Raw genomic sequence first — 19,592 nt, forward strand, 5'->3', positions numbered from 1 at the left:
TATAGGACTTCCACAGGGTAGCATATTAAGCCCAATACTATTTATTTTATATAATATGGATATAGAAAATTGTATTAATAGCCCAACAAAAATTATTCAATATGCTGATGATGTAGTAGTTTACACAGCCCACAAATCATTGGATATATGTAAAAATAATTTTGATCTCTCAATTAAAGCTGTTCTTAATCACTATGAAAATATTGGTTTAGATATATCAGAATCTAAAACTGAAATTTGTATTTTCTCTAGAAAACATCAAATTCCACAAGGGCATCTGGAAGTAGGTCAAATTCAGTTCCCTATTAAAAATTGTATAAAATATCTCGGTACTTATTTAGACAGAAAACTCCTATGGAAGGATCAAATTCATCATGTCATAAAAAAGTCTGAAAATGCAATGAATATTCTAAGAGCCTTTTGTAGAACTAACTGGGGCGCTGATCCAAATGTAGCACTTTTATTTTACCGTACTATGATTCGTCCCATTTTCGATTACAGTTGTCATTTATATGGAACTGCCGCAAACACACATTTAAATAAATTAGAAATACAAAAAAATAAATGCCTTCGGCTTTGTCTTGGATATTTGAATTCTACACCTGTTAATATAATGGAAGTTGAGGCGATAGAACCACCTCTGAAATTTCGACGGGAGTTTTTAAGTGATAAATTCATTACTAGAGCCATAGGGAAAAATACTAACTATCTACAGGATATTCATATTTTATCAATTTTAGATCTAACTCATAAATATTGGACAAAGAAAAAATGTTCTCTTCTGGTAAATAGTTACCTGAGGATATCTCAATACCGACATACTTTCTATACGTATGAAAATCAAGTTTCACCTATGTATTCCCATATATTAGAAGAGCTTTTTTCAAAACATATTAATACCTTTTTTATGGACAGTAATCTAGATCCAGTCGCTTTTCAATCATTTACACGGCATAAATGGCCAAACTATCAGTTTTACTTTACAGACGGATCTAAAGTACAAAACAAAGTAGGATGTGCATTAATTAATGTTCAAAGCGGATTTAAAAAATTATTGAAATTGCCAGCTGAATCATCGATATACACTGCTGAAATGACAGCGATTCTTCTTGCATTAAGGCATATACATAGTAACGAACCGTACAGCTGCATAATATTTACAGACAGTAAGAGTGTCGTCGACAGACTAACAAACGTACATAGGTCCAAACAACTAAATCATATAGAACTAGAAATTATGACTATTTACAATAAAATTACAAATTTAGGGAAAAGCATTATTATATCATGGATAAAGGGACACGCGGGCATTAAGGGCAATGAAATAGCAGATAGCCTAGCCAAATCTGCCCTAGACATAGGCGAAGAAGCTCCCTTGAACTTACTCCCCTTTTCAGACATTGATATAATTAGTAAACAGCATCAAAAAGAAAAATGGCAAACATATTATCGAAACACGAGAACTGGAAATAATTACAAACAAATGCAGCCTGAAATACCCATAAAAAGATGGTTTCATACTCTATCAAATCGCCATTTCATAAGGGTTATAAGCAGATTAAGATCTAATCATGCTCTTACCCCCCTTCATATGTACAAGTTGGGTCTCGCGGAGTCACCTAATTGCAAGTGTGGAAAAGAAGGTAACTTATTACATATTTTTCTTGAATGTTCCCACGAATCAGTAAACATAAACAAATTTTATGATAATCTTATTATATTAAAAATTCCACTTCCCGTCTACCTGAACAATTTGATTTTCTCTAGAGATATCAATCTATTAAAAATGATTTACGAACATATCAAAAACTGTAAATATAAATTGTAGCTTAAAACTAACTTATATTTAAGTAAATATTGTATTACAGCAAAAAAAAAAAAAAAAAAAAAAAAAAAAAAAAAAAATTAAAAAAGAAAAAAGAATTATTACTAATTACTAATTATTAATTGTTAATTGCTAATTATTACTAATTGCACGTTAGATTGTACGGATGATTATATGATATTCCTCTAATTGTAAAAAATTCCTCTGATTGTAAAAATTGTTTGTCTTTAAATTTGTCTGGCTAATTGGCTCGGCCAAGGCCATCAAACTGAATAAAAAAAAAAAAAAAAAAAAAAAAAAAAAAACAAGTAACCAATTTGAGCAAAATCGATATGGAAGGACTATACGAAATTAACAGAAATCTTTCACCAGTACAAGAAATTGGCTTTCCAACTACACCCATTATCAGCACCGGTTCAGTCATCTTATCTATATTAATACCAATCGTTATAATTTACATCATCACCAGATACCAGAAGTATTGCAAAAATAAGAGGGTTCCTGACGAAATTCCATTGGAAGAAAGATGTCCCCAAAATTTGGAATCCAAAAATACCTCCGTTATTTTTCCTCTTAAGGACGGAGGAGTTACATGGTACGAAAGTCCGGACCTGGCAGAATCGCAACCAACACCTGTGGCTTACTCTGCAGTCTCCCCAGAAGTTGTCGTATTGTTTCTTTGTTATTTGCATTGTAAAAATCATTATTATTCTTGGTCTTGTTCAGTTTAGATGCATTAAAATTGTAGCTTAGAAATAAAAATATTTTTTAAAAACAAATTTCATTTTTTGAAATTTAAATTTTTAGTAATGTATTTCTTAAATCCACACAATCATTGAAAAATGATTTATGCTGTTTCAAATATCTTTCTGTTAACGACACTGTCATCGACAAAGTAGATCAAATTCAAACGTCATCATATTTCTCTTCTGTTTATCGTTAAAAATTAATTGATGGTAGTGGGTTGTATTTTTGTGTTTTAATAATTTAACAAAATACATAATCAGCAAAAACCTTATTTAAAACATGCGAACGGTTTTGCAATCACAATCAATACAGTGTTTATGCTTGTTTAGCATTGGCTGTTAAATAATTTGTGTTCGATTGTTTCATCCGTTGTACAACCCTCGTTCTTTTTAGGGTGTAGTAGTTGTATATAAGTACCTATTTTTTATAGTAGGGTAGTGAAGAGGTACTTTAAAGCAACATGAGTAATTTGGAAGAAAATAAACTACAGTCGAAACGTAGAGTGTTATCTCTAGAAGAACGGCGTTTAGTTCTAAAAGTCGAAAGTTATTTCAATTTGGAAAAAAATAATATAGGTCCATTGACATCTGTTATGGTAGTTCAGAAACGCACATGCGATGCTTGCGGTATCTCAGAGAGGACATTCCGAAGAATTAATAACATGAGTGAGGATGAAATAAATAAAGTAAGCAAGAGAAATCGCCAACTCCAAAAAACTTTAGATTTGCACCAGTCAATTAAACTTGCAATTAAAAATATTATATATAATATGTATAAAGCCAAAGAACATGTAACAGTTAATGCTGTGTTGCAAAAAATAAAAGACAAGGAAGTGTGTGATATTAGTTTAACAAGTTTGTGGAGAGTGTTGAAACATTTAGGTTTTCGATATAAAAAGACAAATAATAGACAAGTATTGTGTGAACTCTCTAATGTTGTTTCAAAACGGTGGCATTTTTTAAGAAAATTCATGAACAATAAAATGTCTGATAGTCCGAGGCAAGTTGTATTGTTAGACGAAACATGGATTTTCGCTAAAGGAAATATGTCAAAATCATCTTGGCAAGATGGCACCACGAAATGTTATTCTTCTAGTCGTTCCGGTAATGGTAAACGCTACATTATACTTCATGCTGGAAATGATGAGGGTTTTATTCCTGACGCTAGTTTAATTTTTTCGTCCACAAAGAATACAGGTGATTACCATGGAAATATGAATGCAAATATATTTGAAGAATGGTTTGAAGAAAATTTGTTAAAAAAATTGGAGCGACCATCCATAACAGTGTTGGATAATGCATCCTACCACTCAAGAGTAGAAGAGAGATTTCCCTCAAGCAGCTGGACAAAAGAAGAAATAAAGTTGTGGTTGGCAGAAAAGAAAATTTATCACAGTGACATATTTTTAAAAGTCGATTTACTTCAAAGGTGTGGAGAGCACAAAATTCAAAAAAATTTTGTTACTGACCAAATGGCTCTTAAATATGGACATGAAGTTCTTCGACTTCCGCCCTACCATTGCCACTATAATGCAATTGAGTTAGTTTGGGGTATAGCCAAAACAAAAGATGACGCTAGCGTTCTTGGTTTATGGAAAGAATCGCTAGAACAAATAACGGCAGAACAATGGCAAAATTGTATTAGACATGCGGAAGACATAATCGTTCAGTCTTTTCAAACCGAACGAGTTATAGATAAGGTCCGGCCTCTAATTATTCGGATAGACAATTCAGATAGTGACGACTCTGCTAGTGAAATATCAGACAGTGAATAGGACAAATCGTTTGCTAAAAAGAAGAAACAAAAAAGTGTTTCGGAAATTCAATTCGGACTTTTTGGCGTGTTTAAGTTAAACGATAAAGTACCTTCGGTCTAATTACTTTACTTCATACTCTCAATAGCTTTGGTAGTAATTACTGGACTACACATGTTTAAACCTTTTGTTTTGCTGAAAACTCCGAAGTGATTTAGTGTCAATTTGTTTCAAGGTTATATTTAATACAGTGTCTGCAGAAAGTAAAGTCTTGGATGTATTTTATTCAAATATGGACATACCAGCAACTAGGCAAGTATTTTCCAATTTACCTGCATGCAAAACCATTCGTATAATTTTCACTCTACGCAAAATAGAGACTTGTAGAGACCTTGATGAACATTTGATGTCGACAAATAATTTCGATTTTTCGAAATATTCCGTCCCACTTCTTTTAACTGCCCTGTATATACATATTGTAAAATACAATATTATTACTGAACATAAAATACAGGAAATTAAATAGTTTTACTTTTCAAGCGATCGGAATTAAATATTAACGTCCCACTGTTTGAGGCCCACTGATCATATCTTAATTACATATCGGCCTTCATAGAGTAAAAGGAAAAGGAGTTTACTACAGACATCCGGGCCGCACACTTTGTATCTCTAACTGTTAGGGTACTTCGCTACTCTAAACAAAGCCATTTTTAAGGGGGACCTTTTTTTTGTTTTTAAAGGGTATTTTAAAAATTCATAGGTTTCTGGGGTATCTAATAAACTACCTTTATTGCTAAAATATATTTATTGTTTTTATAACACAATTTTGAATGAGTATGAAATACTTTTCAAAACACTTTTTCACTTGGCAACTCTAAAAATCGGGACCAAATGTTAGATGATATATCAATGTTTATCGTTGTATGCGATGAAAAATAATTCATCTTAGACCGTTGAAATTCCTGAATTCTCTGAATATTTCTAGGCTGCATCAAATGTTTTTTCAAATTATTGTTGTGGGAAAAACGATTATAAAACTCAACTTCACACAGATTTTTCTTCAGTGTGCAATCACATATGTCTAATCTATGTACAATCTTTCACAGTAGTTTCTGAAATAAACTGCTTATATCTAATTTCATACTTTTGCGGCTTTTCTATTGTGTATTCTCAAATACGTTTTTAAACTTGACTTTAGACTAAACTGTTTAAAACAAATTTCACATTTATAAGGCGTTTCTCCAGTGTGCACTCTTAAATGTTGTTTCTAATTACTTGCTTCACTAAATTGCTTAAAACAAATTGTACACCTCTAAGGTTTTTCTCCAGTGTGTGTTTTTATATGATTTTTCAAATTTTGTGCTTCGCTAAATTGCTTAAAACAAATTTCACACTTGTAAGGCTTTTCTCCAGTATGCATTCTTATATGTTGTTTTAAATTTTGTGTGGTGGTAAACTGCTTAAAGCAAATTTCACACTTGTAAGGTTTTTCTCCACTGTGCGATCTGATATGACGTGTCAAAGACCCTGACTGAGTGAACTGCTTCAAACAAATTTCACACTTGAAAGGTTTTTCCTCAGTGTGCTCTCTTAAATGTTTTTTCAAACTACTTGCTCCACTAAATTGTTTAAAATAAATTTCACACTTATAAGGCTTTTCTCCAGTGTGGGTCCTTATATGATGTTTCAAATTTTGTGCTCTGCTAAACTGCTTAAAACAAATTTCACACTTGAAAGGTTTTTCTCCGGTATGCGTTCTTATATATTCTTTTAAATTTTGTGCAGTGATAAACTGCTTAAAGCAAATTTCACACTTGTGTGGTTTTTCTCCACTGTGCGATCTGATATGACGTGTCAAAGACCCTGACTGAGTGAACTGCTTCAAACAAATTTCACACTTGAAAGGTTTTTCTCCGGTATGCGTTCTTATATGTTCTTTTAAATTTTGTGCAGTGATAAACTGCTTAAAGCAAATTTCACACTTGTAAGGTTTTTCTCCACTGTGCGTTCTTATATGATCTTTCAAATGTTGTGCTTCGCTAAACTGCTTAAAACAAATTTCACACTTGTAAGGCGTTTCACACTCCAGTGTGCGATCTAATATGACGTTTCAAAGCCCCTGACTGAGTAAACTGCTTCAAACAAATTTCACACTTGAAAGGTTTTTCTCCGGTATGCGTTCTTATATGTTCTTTTAAATTTTGTGCAGTGATAAACTGCTTAAAGCAAATTTCACACTTGTGTGGTTTTTCTCCACTGTGCGATCTGATATGACGTGTCAAAGACCCTGACTGAGTGAACTGCTTCAAACAAATTTCACACTTAAAAGGTTTTTCCTCAGTGTGCTCTCTTAAATGTTTTTTCAAACTACTTGCTCCACTAAATTGTTTAAAACAAATTTCACACTTATAAGGCTTTTCTCCAGTGTGGGTCCTTATATGATGTTTCAAATTTTGTGCTCTGCTAAACTGCTTAAAACAAATTTCACACTTGTAAGACTTTTCTCCAGTGTGCATTCTTAAATGTTTTTTCAAACTACCTGCTTCACTAAACTGCTTAAAACAAATTTCACACTTATAAGGCTTTTCTCCAGTGTGGGTCCTTATATGATGTTTCAAATTTTGTGCTCTGCTAAACTGCTTAAAACAAATTTCACACTTGTAAGGCTTTTCTCCAGTGTGCATTCTTAAATGTTTTTTCAAACTACCTGCTTCACTAAACTGCTTAAAACAAATTTCACACTTATAAGGCTTTTCTCCAGTGTGGGTCCTTATATGATGTTTCAAATTTTGTGCTCTGCTAAACTGCTTAAAACAAATTTCACACTTGTAAGGCTTTTCTCCAGTGTGCATTCTTAAATGTTTTTTCAAACTACCTGCTTCACTAAACTGCTTAAAACAAATTTTACACTTATAAGGCTTTTCTCCAGTGTGGGTCCTTATATGATGTTTCAAATTTTGTGCTCTGCTAAACTGCTTAAAACAAATTTCACACTTGAAAGGTTTTTCTCCGGTATGCGTTCTTATATGTTCTTTTAAATTTTGTGCAGTGATAAACTGCTTAAAGCAAATTTCACACTTGTAAGGTTTTTCTCCACTGTGCGTTCTTATATGATCTTTCAAATGTTGTGCTTCGCTAAACTGCTTAAAACAAATTTCACACTTGTAAGGCGTTTCACACTCCAGTGTGCGATCTAATATGACGTTTCAAAGCCCCTGACTGAGAAAACTGCTTCAAACAAATTTCACACTTGAAAGGTTTTTCTCCGGTATGCGTTCTTATATGTTCTTTTAAATATTGTGCAGTGATAAACTGCTTAAAGCAAATTTCACACTTGTGTGGTTTTTCTCCACTGTGCGATCTGATATGACGTGTCAAAGACCCTGACTGAGTGAACTGCTTCAAACAAATTTCACACTTGAAAGGTTTTTCCTCAGTGTGCTCTCTTAAATGTTTTTTCAAACTACTTGCTCCACTAAATTGTTTAAAACAAATTTCACACTTATAAGGCTTTTCTCCAGTGTGGGTCCTTATATGATGTTTCAAATTTTGTGCTCTGCTAAACTGCTTAAAACAAATTTCACACTTGTAAGACTTTTCTCCAGTGTGCATTCTTAAATGTTTTTTCAAACTACCTGCTTCACTAAACTGCTTAAAACAAATTTCACACTTATAAGGCTTTTCTCCAGTGTGGGTCCTTATATGATGTTTCAAATTTTGTGCTCTGCTAAACTGCTTAAAACAAATTTCACACTTGTAAGGCTTTTCTCCAGTGTGCATTCTTAAATGTTTTTTCAAACTACCTGCTTCACTAAACTGCTTAAAACAAATTTCACACTTATAAGGCTTTTCTCCAGTGTGGGTCCTTATATGATGTTTCAAATTTTGTGCTCTGCTAAACTGCTTAAAACAAATTTCACACTTGTAAGGCTTTTCTCCAGTGTGCATTCTTAAATGTTTTTTCAAACTACCTGCTTCACTAAACTGCTTAAAACAAATTTCACACTTATAAGGCTTTTCTCCAGTGTGGGTCCTTATATGATGTTTCAAATTTTGTGCTCTGCTAAACTGCTTAAAACAAATTTCACACTTGAAAGGCATTTCTCCAGTGTGTGTTTTTATATGATTTTTCAAATTTTGTGCTTCGCTAAACTGCTTAAAACAAATTTCACACTTATAAGGCTTTTGTCGAGTGTGCGTTCTTATATGATTTCTGAAATGTTGTGCTTTAATACACTGCTTAAAACAAATTTTACACTTGTAAAGTTTTTCTCCAATATGAATTTTCATGTGTAGATTTAACTTCTTTTTTCTTCCAAATTGTTTACAACAAATCTCGCATTTTAATGTTTTTTCTTCTGCAGGTTGACTTCTATGTTGTTCTTTATTAGATGAATGCATTTCTATTGTTTTCATAATATCCAAAGTGTCCTTCTCTGGTGGAAAATCTAAAATAAAAACCAACAAATATAAAGTTTAATTCATAAATAACAGAACAGAACATTTTCTCGTAAGAATTTTAACTCTCATATACATTACATATTTCAGAACTTGGTATATATTATATCAAGACCATATCAATTTATTAAAGAATAATATTTTTGAACGTTTTTATATTATATTTCTATTGAAATGTTGCCTATCCTGATCCCCAAACATATTGTAAATCAGGTTGGCTACCATAACAGTAGTAATAAAGAAGTTGTATTTCTGTTCTGCACATGGAGCAGTGTTTTATTTTCTCAAATAATTAATTACACTCATTTAATTATACTCTGCAAGTCTGAAAGTTTATTCAAAAGGTTATGGGCCCAGAGTACATTCCATAACAAGTAAAGTTTTTGTTTAGTGTTCCCAATTTGTGGAAACCGGCAAAAAGTGTTATTAGTGACCGGCAATAAAATGAAAAATGGCAGCCCAAAGTTTAAGTAGTGCGAATTCAACCGTGAGTTTGTATCCGCAATTAACATCTACGAATTTTTCGCCCTGGAAATTTAGATTAGGCAATCTTCTAGATGCCAGAGGTGTTAAAGATTTGATTACCACAGAAGTAACTGCAACGCAACTAGCAGCTTTATCAAGAGACGAGCAATCTCAGCATAAAAAGCATGATGCAACAGCGAGATCTATTATTGTCACATGCATTACAGATGAACATTTAGAATATATTCCTGATTGTAAGTCAGCTTTCGAAATGATAAAAAATTTAGAAAATGTTTTTGAAAGAAAAAGTATTCTTTCTCGTTTATATGTGCGAAAAAAGTTATTAACCTTGAAATATAAACAAGGCACAGAGTTACAAAAGTTTTTCGTTGACCTCGAATCCACTGGAACCACAATAGAAGAAGATGATAAGGTTTGTCACCTGTTGTTAACAATGACAGATACGTTCGACGCTGTGATTACTGTATTAGAAACGTCAAATGACAAGTTAACTGTTGACTTTGTTAAAGCAAAATTACTTGATGCAGAACGGAAGTTGAAAAATATTGAAAAAGTAAGTGAAGAATCCTCGTTTTATACAAAGCAAGATAATAAAAAACTCCGTTGCTCATTTTGTGGACTTGAAGGCCATTTAGTGTCCAATTGTTTCAGAAAAAACAATAATTATAGAGGTAACAGCAGTGGAGGTAGATTTTTTCGTGGAAATAACTATTCCCGTGGCAGAAGAACTGGTAATAATACACAAAGTAAGCATAATGTCCATGCCAAAGTAGCTGAAGAGGAAGTAAGTTTTATCACAGCCCTATCAGCTGAAGATCTCAAGAATGATGACAACCAAATTTCATTTATAATAGATTCCGGAGCATCACAAAATATGTGCAGTGGTAAATATGAACAATTTATAAGTAACATTGTTGAAATTGAGCCTGTTGGCATTAAAATAGCAGATGGAAGGGTAATGAATTCTTGTAAAAAAGGTATGTTAAAAGTTTATTACAATGAAATTCCTATCAACATTGATGTACTCATATTAAATAACCTAGAATATAATCTATTATCAGTTAGTAAACTAAACAATTTGGGTTTCACAGTTGTATTTAAAGAAAATAAGGCTGAAATAAGAAAAAAGAACTTCAAACTTATTTGTTGTAAACACAAAAGTAATTTATTTGTTGCAAATTTTCATTTAAATAAAGTGCAATCCAGTTTAGTAGCAAAGCATAGCAATAAAAACTTATGGCACTTACGGTTAGGACACGTAAATAGAAGGGGACTTCAATTGTTGGGACTACCCTATTCTGATGAGCTGTGTGATTTATGTCTACAAGGAAAAGCCACAAGGCAACCTTTTAAAGAAGTTTTGTACAAAAAATATTTTAGAGTTGGCGAACTTTTACATGTTGACACCTGGGATCCGTCCAAAGATCCAACATTTTCTGGTGAGAAGTATTACTTATCAATTATTGATGATTTTTCACATTTTAGTGTTGTATATTTAATGGCAAGAAAATGCGAGAGTGAGTCGCATCTTATTAATCACATTGAAAAATTAGCAGCAGAAGGAAGGAGAGTATCTAGAATAAGAATGGATATTATATGGGAGGAGAGATGTCTTGTAAAATTTTTAAAAACTATTGTGTACAACATGGTATAGTGCAAGAATTTACAGCTGGGTACACACCTCAGCAGAACAGTATAGCAGAACGATTTAATCGTACTATTTTAGACAAGGTAAGAGCCATGTTTGTTGAAACAAATCTTCCTAAGTGTCTGTGGGGGAAGCAGTTAGAACAGCTGTTTATCAGCTCAACCGAACCTCATCACGAGCAATTGAACTTCAAGTACCAACAGAAATATACTTGAACAGGCTTGACTTGTCTAAACTCGGCTACAGTGGCGCTGGCTATAGAATCTGGAATCCACTGACTAATCAAATTAAAATTTCAAGAGATGTGGTTTTCGATGAATCACAATATAAATATTCTCCAGAAATATTGTCTAATAATCAAAATACTGAGGAAATTTTACCAAGCCAAGATGAATTGGAAATATTGGAAGAGACAAATTATGAAGATAGTAGAGTCAAAACATTAAGAAATATCACTGAAAGTAATTCACAAGATGAAGAACCAGTAAATGTACAAAATACCAAAACTAGTTTCTCTAATAGAGAAATAAAACCACCTTCGAAGCTCAAAGACTATGAACTTTATTATGCATATTGTTTAGTTACATCAACCCCAGTAACTTATGAAGAAGCAGTGGAGAGTGATGAATGAAAGCAGGCAATCGAAACAGAACTTGAAAGTCTCGAAAAAATGGACACCTGGACTGAAGCCACAAAGGTACCTAATAATCAACAAATCATAAATACAAAATGGGTATTTAAAACAAAAAGTGATGGCACGAAAAAGCTCGCTTAGTCGCTAAGGGATATGAAGAAGAAGTATTTTTAGATATATATTCACCTGTAGCAAAAATGGCAAGTGTTAGAATTTTATTGTCACTAGCTCTCAATAACGACTGGAAGCTATACCAGTTAGACATTCCTTCAGCATTCATTAACGGAGTGCTACAACATGAAGTTTATATTCATTGTCCTAAGGGATACACAGGACAAAGCAAAGTTCTGAAACTGCAAAAGGCTTTGTATGGACTGAGGGAATCGCCTAAATGCTGGAACCAACGATTCGACAAATGGGCAATCAAAATTGGGTTTAGAAGTGCCGAAAGTGACTGTTGTGTTTACACAAAGAAAAATGTGTGTATGTGTATATGGGTAGATGATATCCTATTGTGCGGTGAAGATAGCAATTCGATTCAAAAAGTTATAGAAAGTTCAAAAAGTAAGTTCAATGCAAAAAATCTTGGTTTTGTAAATAATTTTTTAGGTATTGATTTTGAATTTTCTGAAGATGAAAATAATGCAAAAATGTATATTTCACAAAAAACCCTTAATCAATAAAATAATAGATAAATTTAATATGACGAATTGCAATATTAGCAAAACACCAATGGAAACAGGTTTTCACGTTGAAAAACTTAATACTAATAATCAAATTTCTGACAATATACCTTACAGGCAATTAATTGGAAGCCTAATATACATTGCGTTATGTAGTCGCCCTGACATAATGTTTTCAATTTCTTATTTAAGTCAATTCCTAGATTGACCTAATGATATATTATGGAAAGCAGCCAAAAGTGTTGTTAGATATTTAAAGGATACAATTAATTTCTGTTTTATATGCAGCAAAATTATATCAAGAAAACCTTTAATATTTGCATATTCAGATTCAGACTGGGCAGCTAATGTCAATGATAGAAAAAGCATGTCAGGAGGCATAATATATTTTCTAGACAATCCAGTTTCATGGTATGCAAGGACACAGAGCACTGTTTCATTGAGTAGCACTGAGGCGGAATATGTTTCATCAACTGTTTCATGTTGTGAATTACTGTTCACAAAAAACCTAGCAGAAGAATTGTTGAACGAGAAAATAACTGGTAGTATATTATATATAGATAACCAGGGAGCTATATGTATTGCTAAAAAATCAAATTGTGCCGATATTTTCACTAAAGCTCCTTCAAATGAAATATTTTTACGTCTCAGAAATATGATAAAAATTCAAGAATGTTGAAAGTAACTAAAGCTTAATTACTTTTTATATATAGTAAATTGGTGCATTTATACTTTAGGTATTCATGTGAATCATGTATTTTATTTTTTCATCTTATGTCAATGTTTTTTGAGTTATTGGAAAGTTTATGAATACTTCAATATGTAGATATAAGTTGTAAACTGTTCAGTTGTATTATGAACTAGTATTATTATTATTATTTCTTTTTGCGCAATTTAATTTTGTTCAATTATTAAGATTATTTTTGTTTATGTAGTTGACAATTCATCCAAATTTAATACTTTTATAAATGTTGTATAAATTGAGAGGGGGCATTGAAATGTTGCCTATTCTGATCCCCAAACATATTGTAAATCAGGTTGGCTACCATGACAGAAGTAATAAAGAAGTTGTCATTCTGTTCTGCACATGAAGCGGTGTTTTACTTTCTCAAATTTTACTCTGCAAGTCTGAAAGTTTAAATTTTTTTTCTGTTTGCAGAAAGAAGCCCTAAAAAACTCATCAAGGATTTACTCCTGACACATTTATACAGTGCTCTCCGAATCTGTAAAAGGTTTGTCCAGCTTATGGTATAAAAGCAATTAATAATGAAGTTTTAAAAGTTTTTGCATTGGTAACCTTAGACCCAGTGGTTGGTGTATCTTTACATTCGCAATACAGGTAAGAGCTCTCATATTTTCTAACCAGCAATCTATGTTATACTCTCTATCTCATTTTAGGACATTCTTCATGTTTGTCCTATCGTGTAGATACTAATTTTATCTACAATTAGAAAGCTACAAAAGAAAATAGTGTCAGTGGCGCACACAGGGGCTTCGGGCACTATTCCGACACTGTTACTTACAAATTTTAAGGACTCAAAATAATGGAGGTAGCATAAAAAAAATGTCGGTGCCTAACCAAAACCCCTCCCACAGGAAAATTCTAGGTGCGCCACTGAATAGTGTAATATCCAAACCACAGACCACTAATAACTAGACATTTCACGCAGGTAGCTCAAGGTCAAACTAAACTAAATGTCATTTGTAGTACCGATACAAATCTTAAGATGTCGCTATACTCTGTCTAAAGTCTATACTCTGCAGTTTAGGTTTAGAGCCAAACTAAAAATTATAATTATCAATCGCAAATTGTCAGTAATTGATTAGCGTCAATATAATCAGATTTCAGATAGTTATTATTCGTCTAAATTGTTTGATTTAATGGTTATTATTGCACAAAAATCAAACTAAACTTGGTTTAATATCTCTAAGTTATTGTTAGCATCAACCTCAAATTAGTTTGTATTTTAAATGTTCCTGGACTTCAAATAGTATTTTGCAGATTAATAATAATTAGTTAAATATAGTTTTTCACAATAAATATTGTATCCGACAATGTACCAATTCGTCAACAATTAGACATGCCTTTCTAAATTCTGATAGACATTATACGATTTAGGAAGTGGCTTAGTGTTATAAAAAATCCTAATTTTGATATGATGAATTCCACAATTGCACTACAGTTTTTAAAACAAAACGAATATGCCACAGGCACTTTGAAGATAAGTTGGCTTCTACATGGAGTCATAGCTTGTACCAAAATGCAATTCCCGAGAACAAATACCTGATTGATTTTAGATTCCTCTTCTAATCTACATCCCAGAAGTATTTCAATGTTGTGTGCGGAAGCAAATGTAACAGAAAGTAAGTAACCCTGATATGTAATTAATAAAAATTATTTTATTTGAAGTGAATCGTGCTATAAATTATAATATTAACTTTTTGTTTTATTTGAAAGTTCTTCAACAAGTACAGATGCATAATCTACACACATGTTTCAATCATTTGAGATACCCCATTGTAGTAACTATTGGGAAGATAACAAATTAATAATTTTCCAATTGGTTACTATTTCATGAAACTTTTTAGTTGCAGAATACAATTATCCACAGTTACCAAACGAAGAGATTTTAATTGTAAAAACTGATGAGAGTAAGGATTTAAAAGGTAATTAAAAATTAAAATTTTATATTTTGTATTGTTATCAGCAGATTTTATAGATAAAATTAACAGTTTGCTTAACCTTCGGATAGTGATACTAGAGTTTTTATAAGTTTAGTTGCCTCCGTGTCATAGACCAGCTGGGGCTAAAAACTAGAAATAGGAGCTTGCCTGTGTTCATAGTCTCCATCAAAAAACAGTCTACAAAAGTACCTATCTCACGCAGTAATGCCACTACACGAAGGTTAATATAATGAATATGTTTTGCCTTGTAAGTATTGAATAAAGAAATTAAAATCACATTTACTTTCAGGTGTTTCCCTTAAGAATATCACACCGCTGAAAATATTGCAACAGTGCAAGATAACAAAAGAAGTAAAATTACCCCTAAAAAGAAAAAATTATATGAAGCATTAAAACAACTATACCATAAAATATTCTTTGGAAAGAAATAGTAAAAAGTCTGTTAAACGCAGACTGTTTCAAGATAAAGAGTTTTATAAAGAAAATAAATTGGTTAATTGGTTGACCTTCAGAACATTAATAGAATGGCAGATATGCTAATTCAAATTCAGTAAAGAGAGAGCTGTAAAGCAAAAAAGTTAAGACGATTTACTCTTAATGAGAAATTTTTAACTTTGTCTTTATAAAAACAAAGTGCTCGTTCATATAGTATTCTTTCCAATCTATTTATCTTACCCAGTAAGTCATTATTAAACAAACTTCTGGCTTAAACTATTGGGGGCCCAGGAATTAATTAATTATTAAGTTAATATTTGAGTCACTAACAGCAACAATATCAAAAATAGAAGGAATTGATACGCATATAGCTGTAGTATTTGATGAAATGGCGATTATGCCAAGTCTTCGTTACAATGAGCATAGTAGGTGTATAGATGGCGTTAAAGACATAGGAGATGACAGAGATTCATATACAGCAGATCATGTTCTAGTTCTTATGGTAAGAGGTCTAAGAAAACAGTGGAAATCATCTATTTCATACCAGTTTTGTAGCAGAGGTGGTGTAAAAACCCCTCAAATAAAAAAAGTGTTGGTGGAAGTCATTCCTTATTTTTTAGGAGCCTCAGCCTGCTAAGCAATAAGAAATGTTTCGAAGGAAATCAATTTAGCATCTTCCAAAATAACATATTTTTCTTTGTTCGAGTCTCATCTTTGATATGGTCTTCTTTTTTGGTGTTCTAGAACAGCTGCCCCAATCTGATGTTGTTTTTAAATTTCAGAAAAGAGCAATACAGTATCTTTTTGGTCTCAGTAGAATAACATATTGAAAAAGCTACTTCAAAAATCACGGATTTTAACCCTTTTTATATATTTTAGAAAGTGTTTCTTAATTCGTAAACACCTACATGTTTTTCCAGCAAGACCTAATCATGACTACTCCACTAGAAATTCAAAGAAATCTATATTATATTCAGCAAAAAAATTGTACAAAATATTTTACAAAAAATTGTAAACTTTTTCCACTTTATATATTTTGGAAAGTGTTTGCTACATGTTTTTCCAGCAAAATTGTACTTTGATTTGTATTTACTGAACCCGTCCACTGAGTTAGTAAAGAAATCCATATTATATTCAGCGAAAAAATTGTACAAACACCTCCCTTTGCAATTTAAATCTTCAACTTCTTTCCTTAAGTTCCGTAAAAGGACAAAAACCTATCTATATGAAAGACCATTATTCAGTAGAAGAGTTTCTGAACGAATAGCTTTGTGTACAAGTAACTAAAGTATTTATATAAATATATATTTCAGTATCACATGCAGCAACTAAAACTACGCAATTTGCAATTTATTTAAATTTTGCAATACATTGTGTATTTTATTATCTTTTAATTTGTGATATTGACGATTTATGTAATTTCAGTACATTTTAAATTGTTGTTATTTTTCTGACTTTTTGTAAGCTTTGTCCATAAAATTGTACAATTCTCAGTAGTAATAAAGTATATTTCTATTGTATTCTAAATTTATATATCTACAAAGTTGTTTTACATGTATTAAATAAATAAATAAATTATATTTTGTCTTATTTTTTCGTAAATAGTATCGTGTATATTTTAATTTAAAAATAATTTGCACATTTTAAAATTTCAAATGCACTTTTTTTTAAATACCAAATCATATTTAAATATTTTAAGCTTTATATAAATTTTCCCACCAAAATTAAATTTTGAAATTCCCGCGTAATTTCCCGCTTGAATTAGTTCCGATACAAATCTCTTGGAGCGCTGAATTTCATATCTAACTAAAGTATTGTCGTGAAGCATCTAGAGGTAGGTGATCTGTGATCCAAACGAATTACAAACGGGTATATTAATATCGGGTATTTTGCGCTAAAACATGAGTAACGGTTTGTAAGAAAAAAAAACAAATTTTGAATAAAAACTTGAGGAATACGTTTATATTCTTTACAAAGCATGTTTTAAAGTTTTGCAAGACTTTCTGGCTGGCCTGGTTCACTTCTAACCCTGCGATGAAGTTCATCCCAAAGATGTTCGATGATATTCAGATCAGGGCTGCAGACTGGCCATTCGAGAGTATTAATTCCTACTTCTCTAAGTAATTTGTCACGATTCTTGCAGTATGCATTATTATGCATAAAGACGAATTTGTCCCCAATAAATGGAAGAAATAGAAATACTGCTTTTGTCAAAATATCCTCTATATACCGGTGAACATTCAGGGGGCCATTGATGAAAATAAGTTCAGTTCGAGCTTCAACTGAGGTTCCAGCACAAACCATGACACCACCACCGCCAAACTTTCTTCTCTGTGACATCCAAGCTTGGGCATATTTTTTATTTCTATGTCTCCAAACACTCTCTCGGACATGTCCAGACTTCAAACAGAATTGCGATTTATCAGTAAAGAGAATTCGGCTAAAATCCAGTGTTGTAATTCAGGAACAACAGCCAGCCTTACTTAATAATTCGAACATCTACTGTTAATAAAACCATATCTTAATTATTCACTTGGTGGAAATCAACGGTTGAAAAAAAACTGTTTAACTAAACGTTTTCAAATTAGAAGATAAACAACGACTAGTGGAAATCCACGTTTGAAAAGCTAAATTTCTGTATAATTAAATGTTTTCAACTTAGAAGATTCACAGCGACTACAGAAAACAACAACATCAATGTCAAAACTGTCAAAAACAAGCATACATGATAACAATAAATTTTTATTTTCGGAAATTTATAGGGTGGCCACTTTTTTTGCCGCTCAGTGTAAATAAATAGTATTACTTTTGCACATCCTACATTCTTGCACTAGTGTCTCTTTTTGTAACGTGGCCAATATTGTCGAATCTGGTTTCATCTGGTAAAGCAAATTTAGATTAACGTCCATGTACTAAGTTTGACACTGATGTAGCGGTTTCTTCACGATTATAAATATAAATCTATGTCGTATTATGCTTTCTCTTATAATGTGCACTTCTTTATCCTCATCCTTTGACCAACGCATACCAACTTGAAGCAGAGTGTGAACCACATAATATACATATGCCAATAATCTTTTTTTTAAATCTGTTATTCATTTCAAAATCGTGACGGTTATTCTGCGATGCATAAATATTCGTAAAATATAGAATTCTCTCAATGACTTTTTTATCAAAAAAGAGTGAAAAACTTCAATATATGACTTGCTTCCATGGTGGGCTTTTATATTGTCTAAATATCAATCAGACTGATGTTGAATTGCTACTGAGCACGAAGGAGCATCTGTTGTTACAACTTGAGACAAATTTGGATTTACTATTTTTGCCTGGTTTTTTCTTTGGGCGGTTTATCTGTGGTTCAGAGGAATATCATAATCAGAATCGTCAGAATTCCCAATCACTTGTATTTCATATGTACCTGCAATATCCAATTTTATTGATTCTTCTCAAATAATATTATTATCAATATCTTCTACATCAGAAACTTTCTAATCTAATCTCGGCGGCAAATAAACCACATTAAGTGAGTCAACATGTTCACAATCTGAATCTTCTTCTAACAAAACTATTAACTCTTTAGTAGTTAGTGCCATCTTTATTTCACATTTCGAGAATTTACTGAAATAAACAAATGCATTACTATATACACGCATTTACATGATAATAGTTTAGCTTACTTCATTTTAATTAATATGAACTTCATAATATATTTTTATATTTATATAAACAAATAAACACAAGGAAACTTTCAAATTAAGTAAAAAAAAACAAATATAACGTTTACAGCACACAGCAATTCTATAAATAGAGAATGATGTGTAATGACGAGATCGTATGTTAAAATTTCAGATTGTTTAGTCTAATGAAAAAATGAGATTTTCCAAAGTTTTCTGTTTTTTGAAGTTCTGTATTAGGTACTCTCTAATAAGAATAACATTTTACTTTAATTTGTTAGACAACTATAAGATACCTGTCAAAAGACACATGATAATTTAATAATTATATCGGTCTTAGATTTAATTTTTACGTAATTACTTATGTGTTTAAATAAATAGTTAAGCAATTTTTTGGTACGCCTCTGCAAAATTAGTGGAATATGATTTTGTTGAAAAGTTATCGTTAAGGGCTTCGTTAATTGCGATGTTGCCAAGTAATCACCTTCAATTAAAAATTGTTTTAGTATAGAGAGATTAGTAAAATTTTGTTTTTATTACATTATCTTTTCCTATTCCCATAAG

General features: G+C 31.8%; 2 protein-coding genes across 10 annotated transcripts in view; one reads left to right on the plus strand and one right to left on the minus strand.

The window, feature by feature from the left end:
* Positions 1–19,592, minus strand: part of LOC140449879 (uncharacterized) — a 298,794-nt gene that overhangs the window by 187,776 nt on the left and 91,426 nt on the right. The window contains exon 3 of one of the 9 annotated variants that reach the window (XM_072543284.1): positions 7,356–8,773. The exons of the other annotated variants lie outside the window; for them this stretch is intronic. Coding sequence (XP_072399385.1) covers positions 7,500–8,773 — 1,274 coding nt within the window. The 3' untranslated portion in view covers positions 7,356–7,499. Of the gene's footprint in view, positions 1–7,355; positions 8,774–19,592 lie in introns of those variants that run through there. 9 annotated transcript variants of the gene reach the window in all.
* Positions 1–19,592, plus strand: part of LOC140449881 (uncharacterized) — a 241,033-nt gene that overhangs the window by 110,564 nt on the left and 110,877 nt on the right. The window lies entirely within an intron of this gene.

Source organism: Diabrotica undecimpunctata, chromosome 9 (genome assembly GCF_040954645.1).
Source record: "Diabrotica undecimpunctata isolate CICGRU chromosome 9, icDiaUnde3, whole genome shotgun sequence".
Taxonomy (NCBI): Eukaryota; Metazoa; Arthropoda; class Insecta; order Coleoptera; family Chrysomelidae; genus Diabrotica; species Diabrotica undecimpunctata.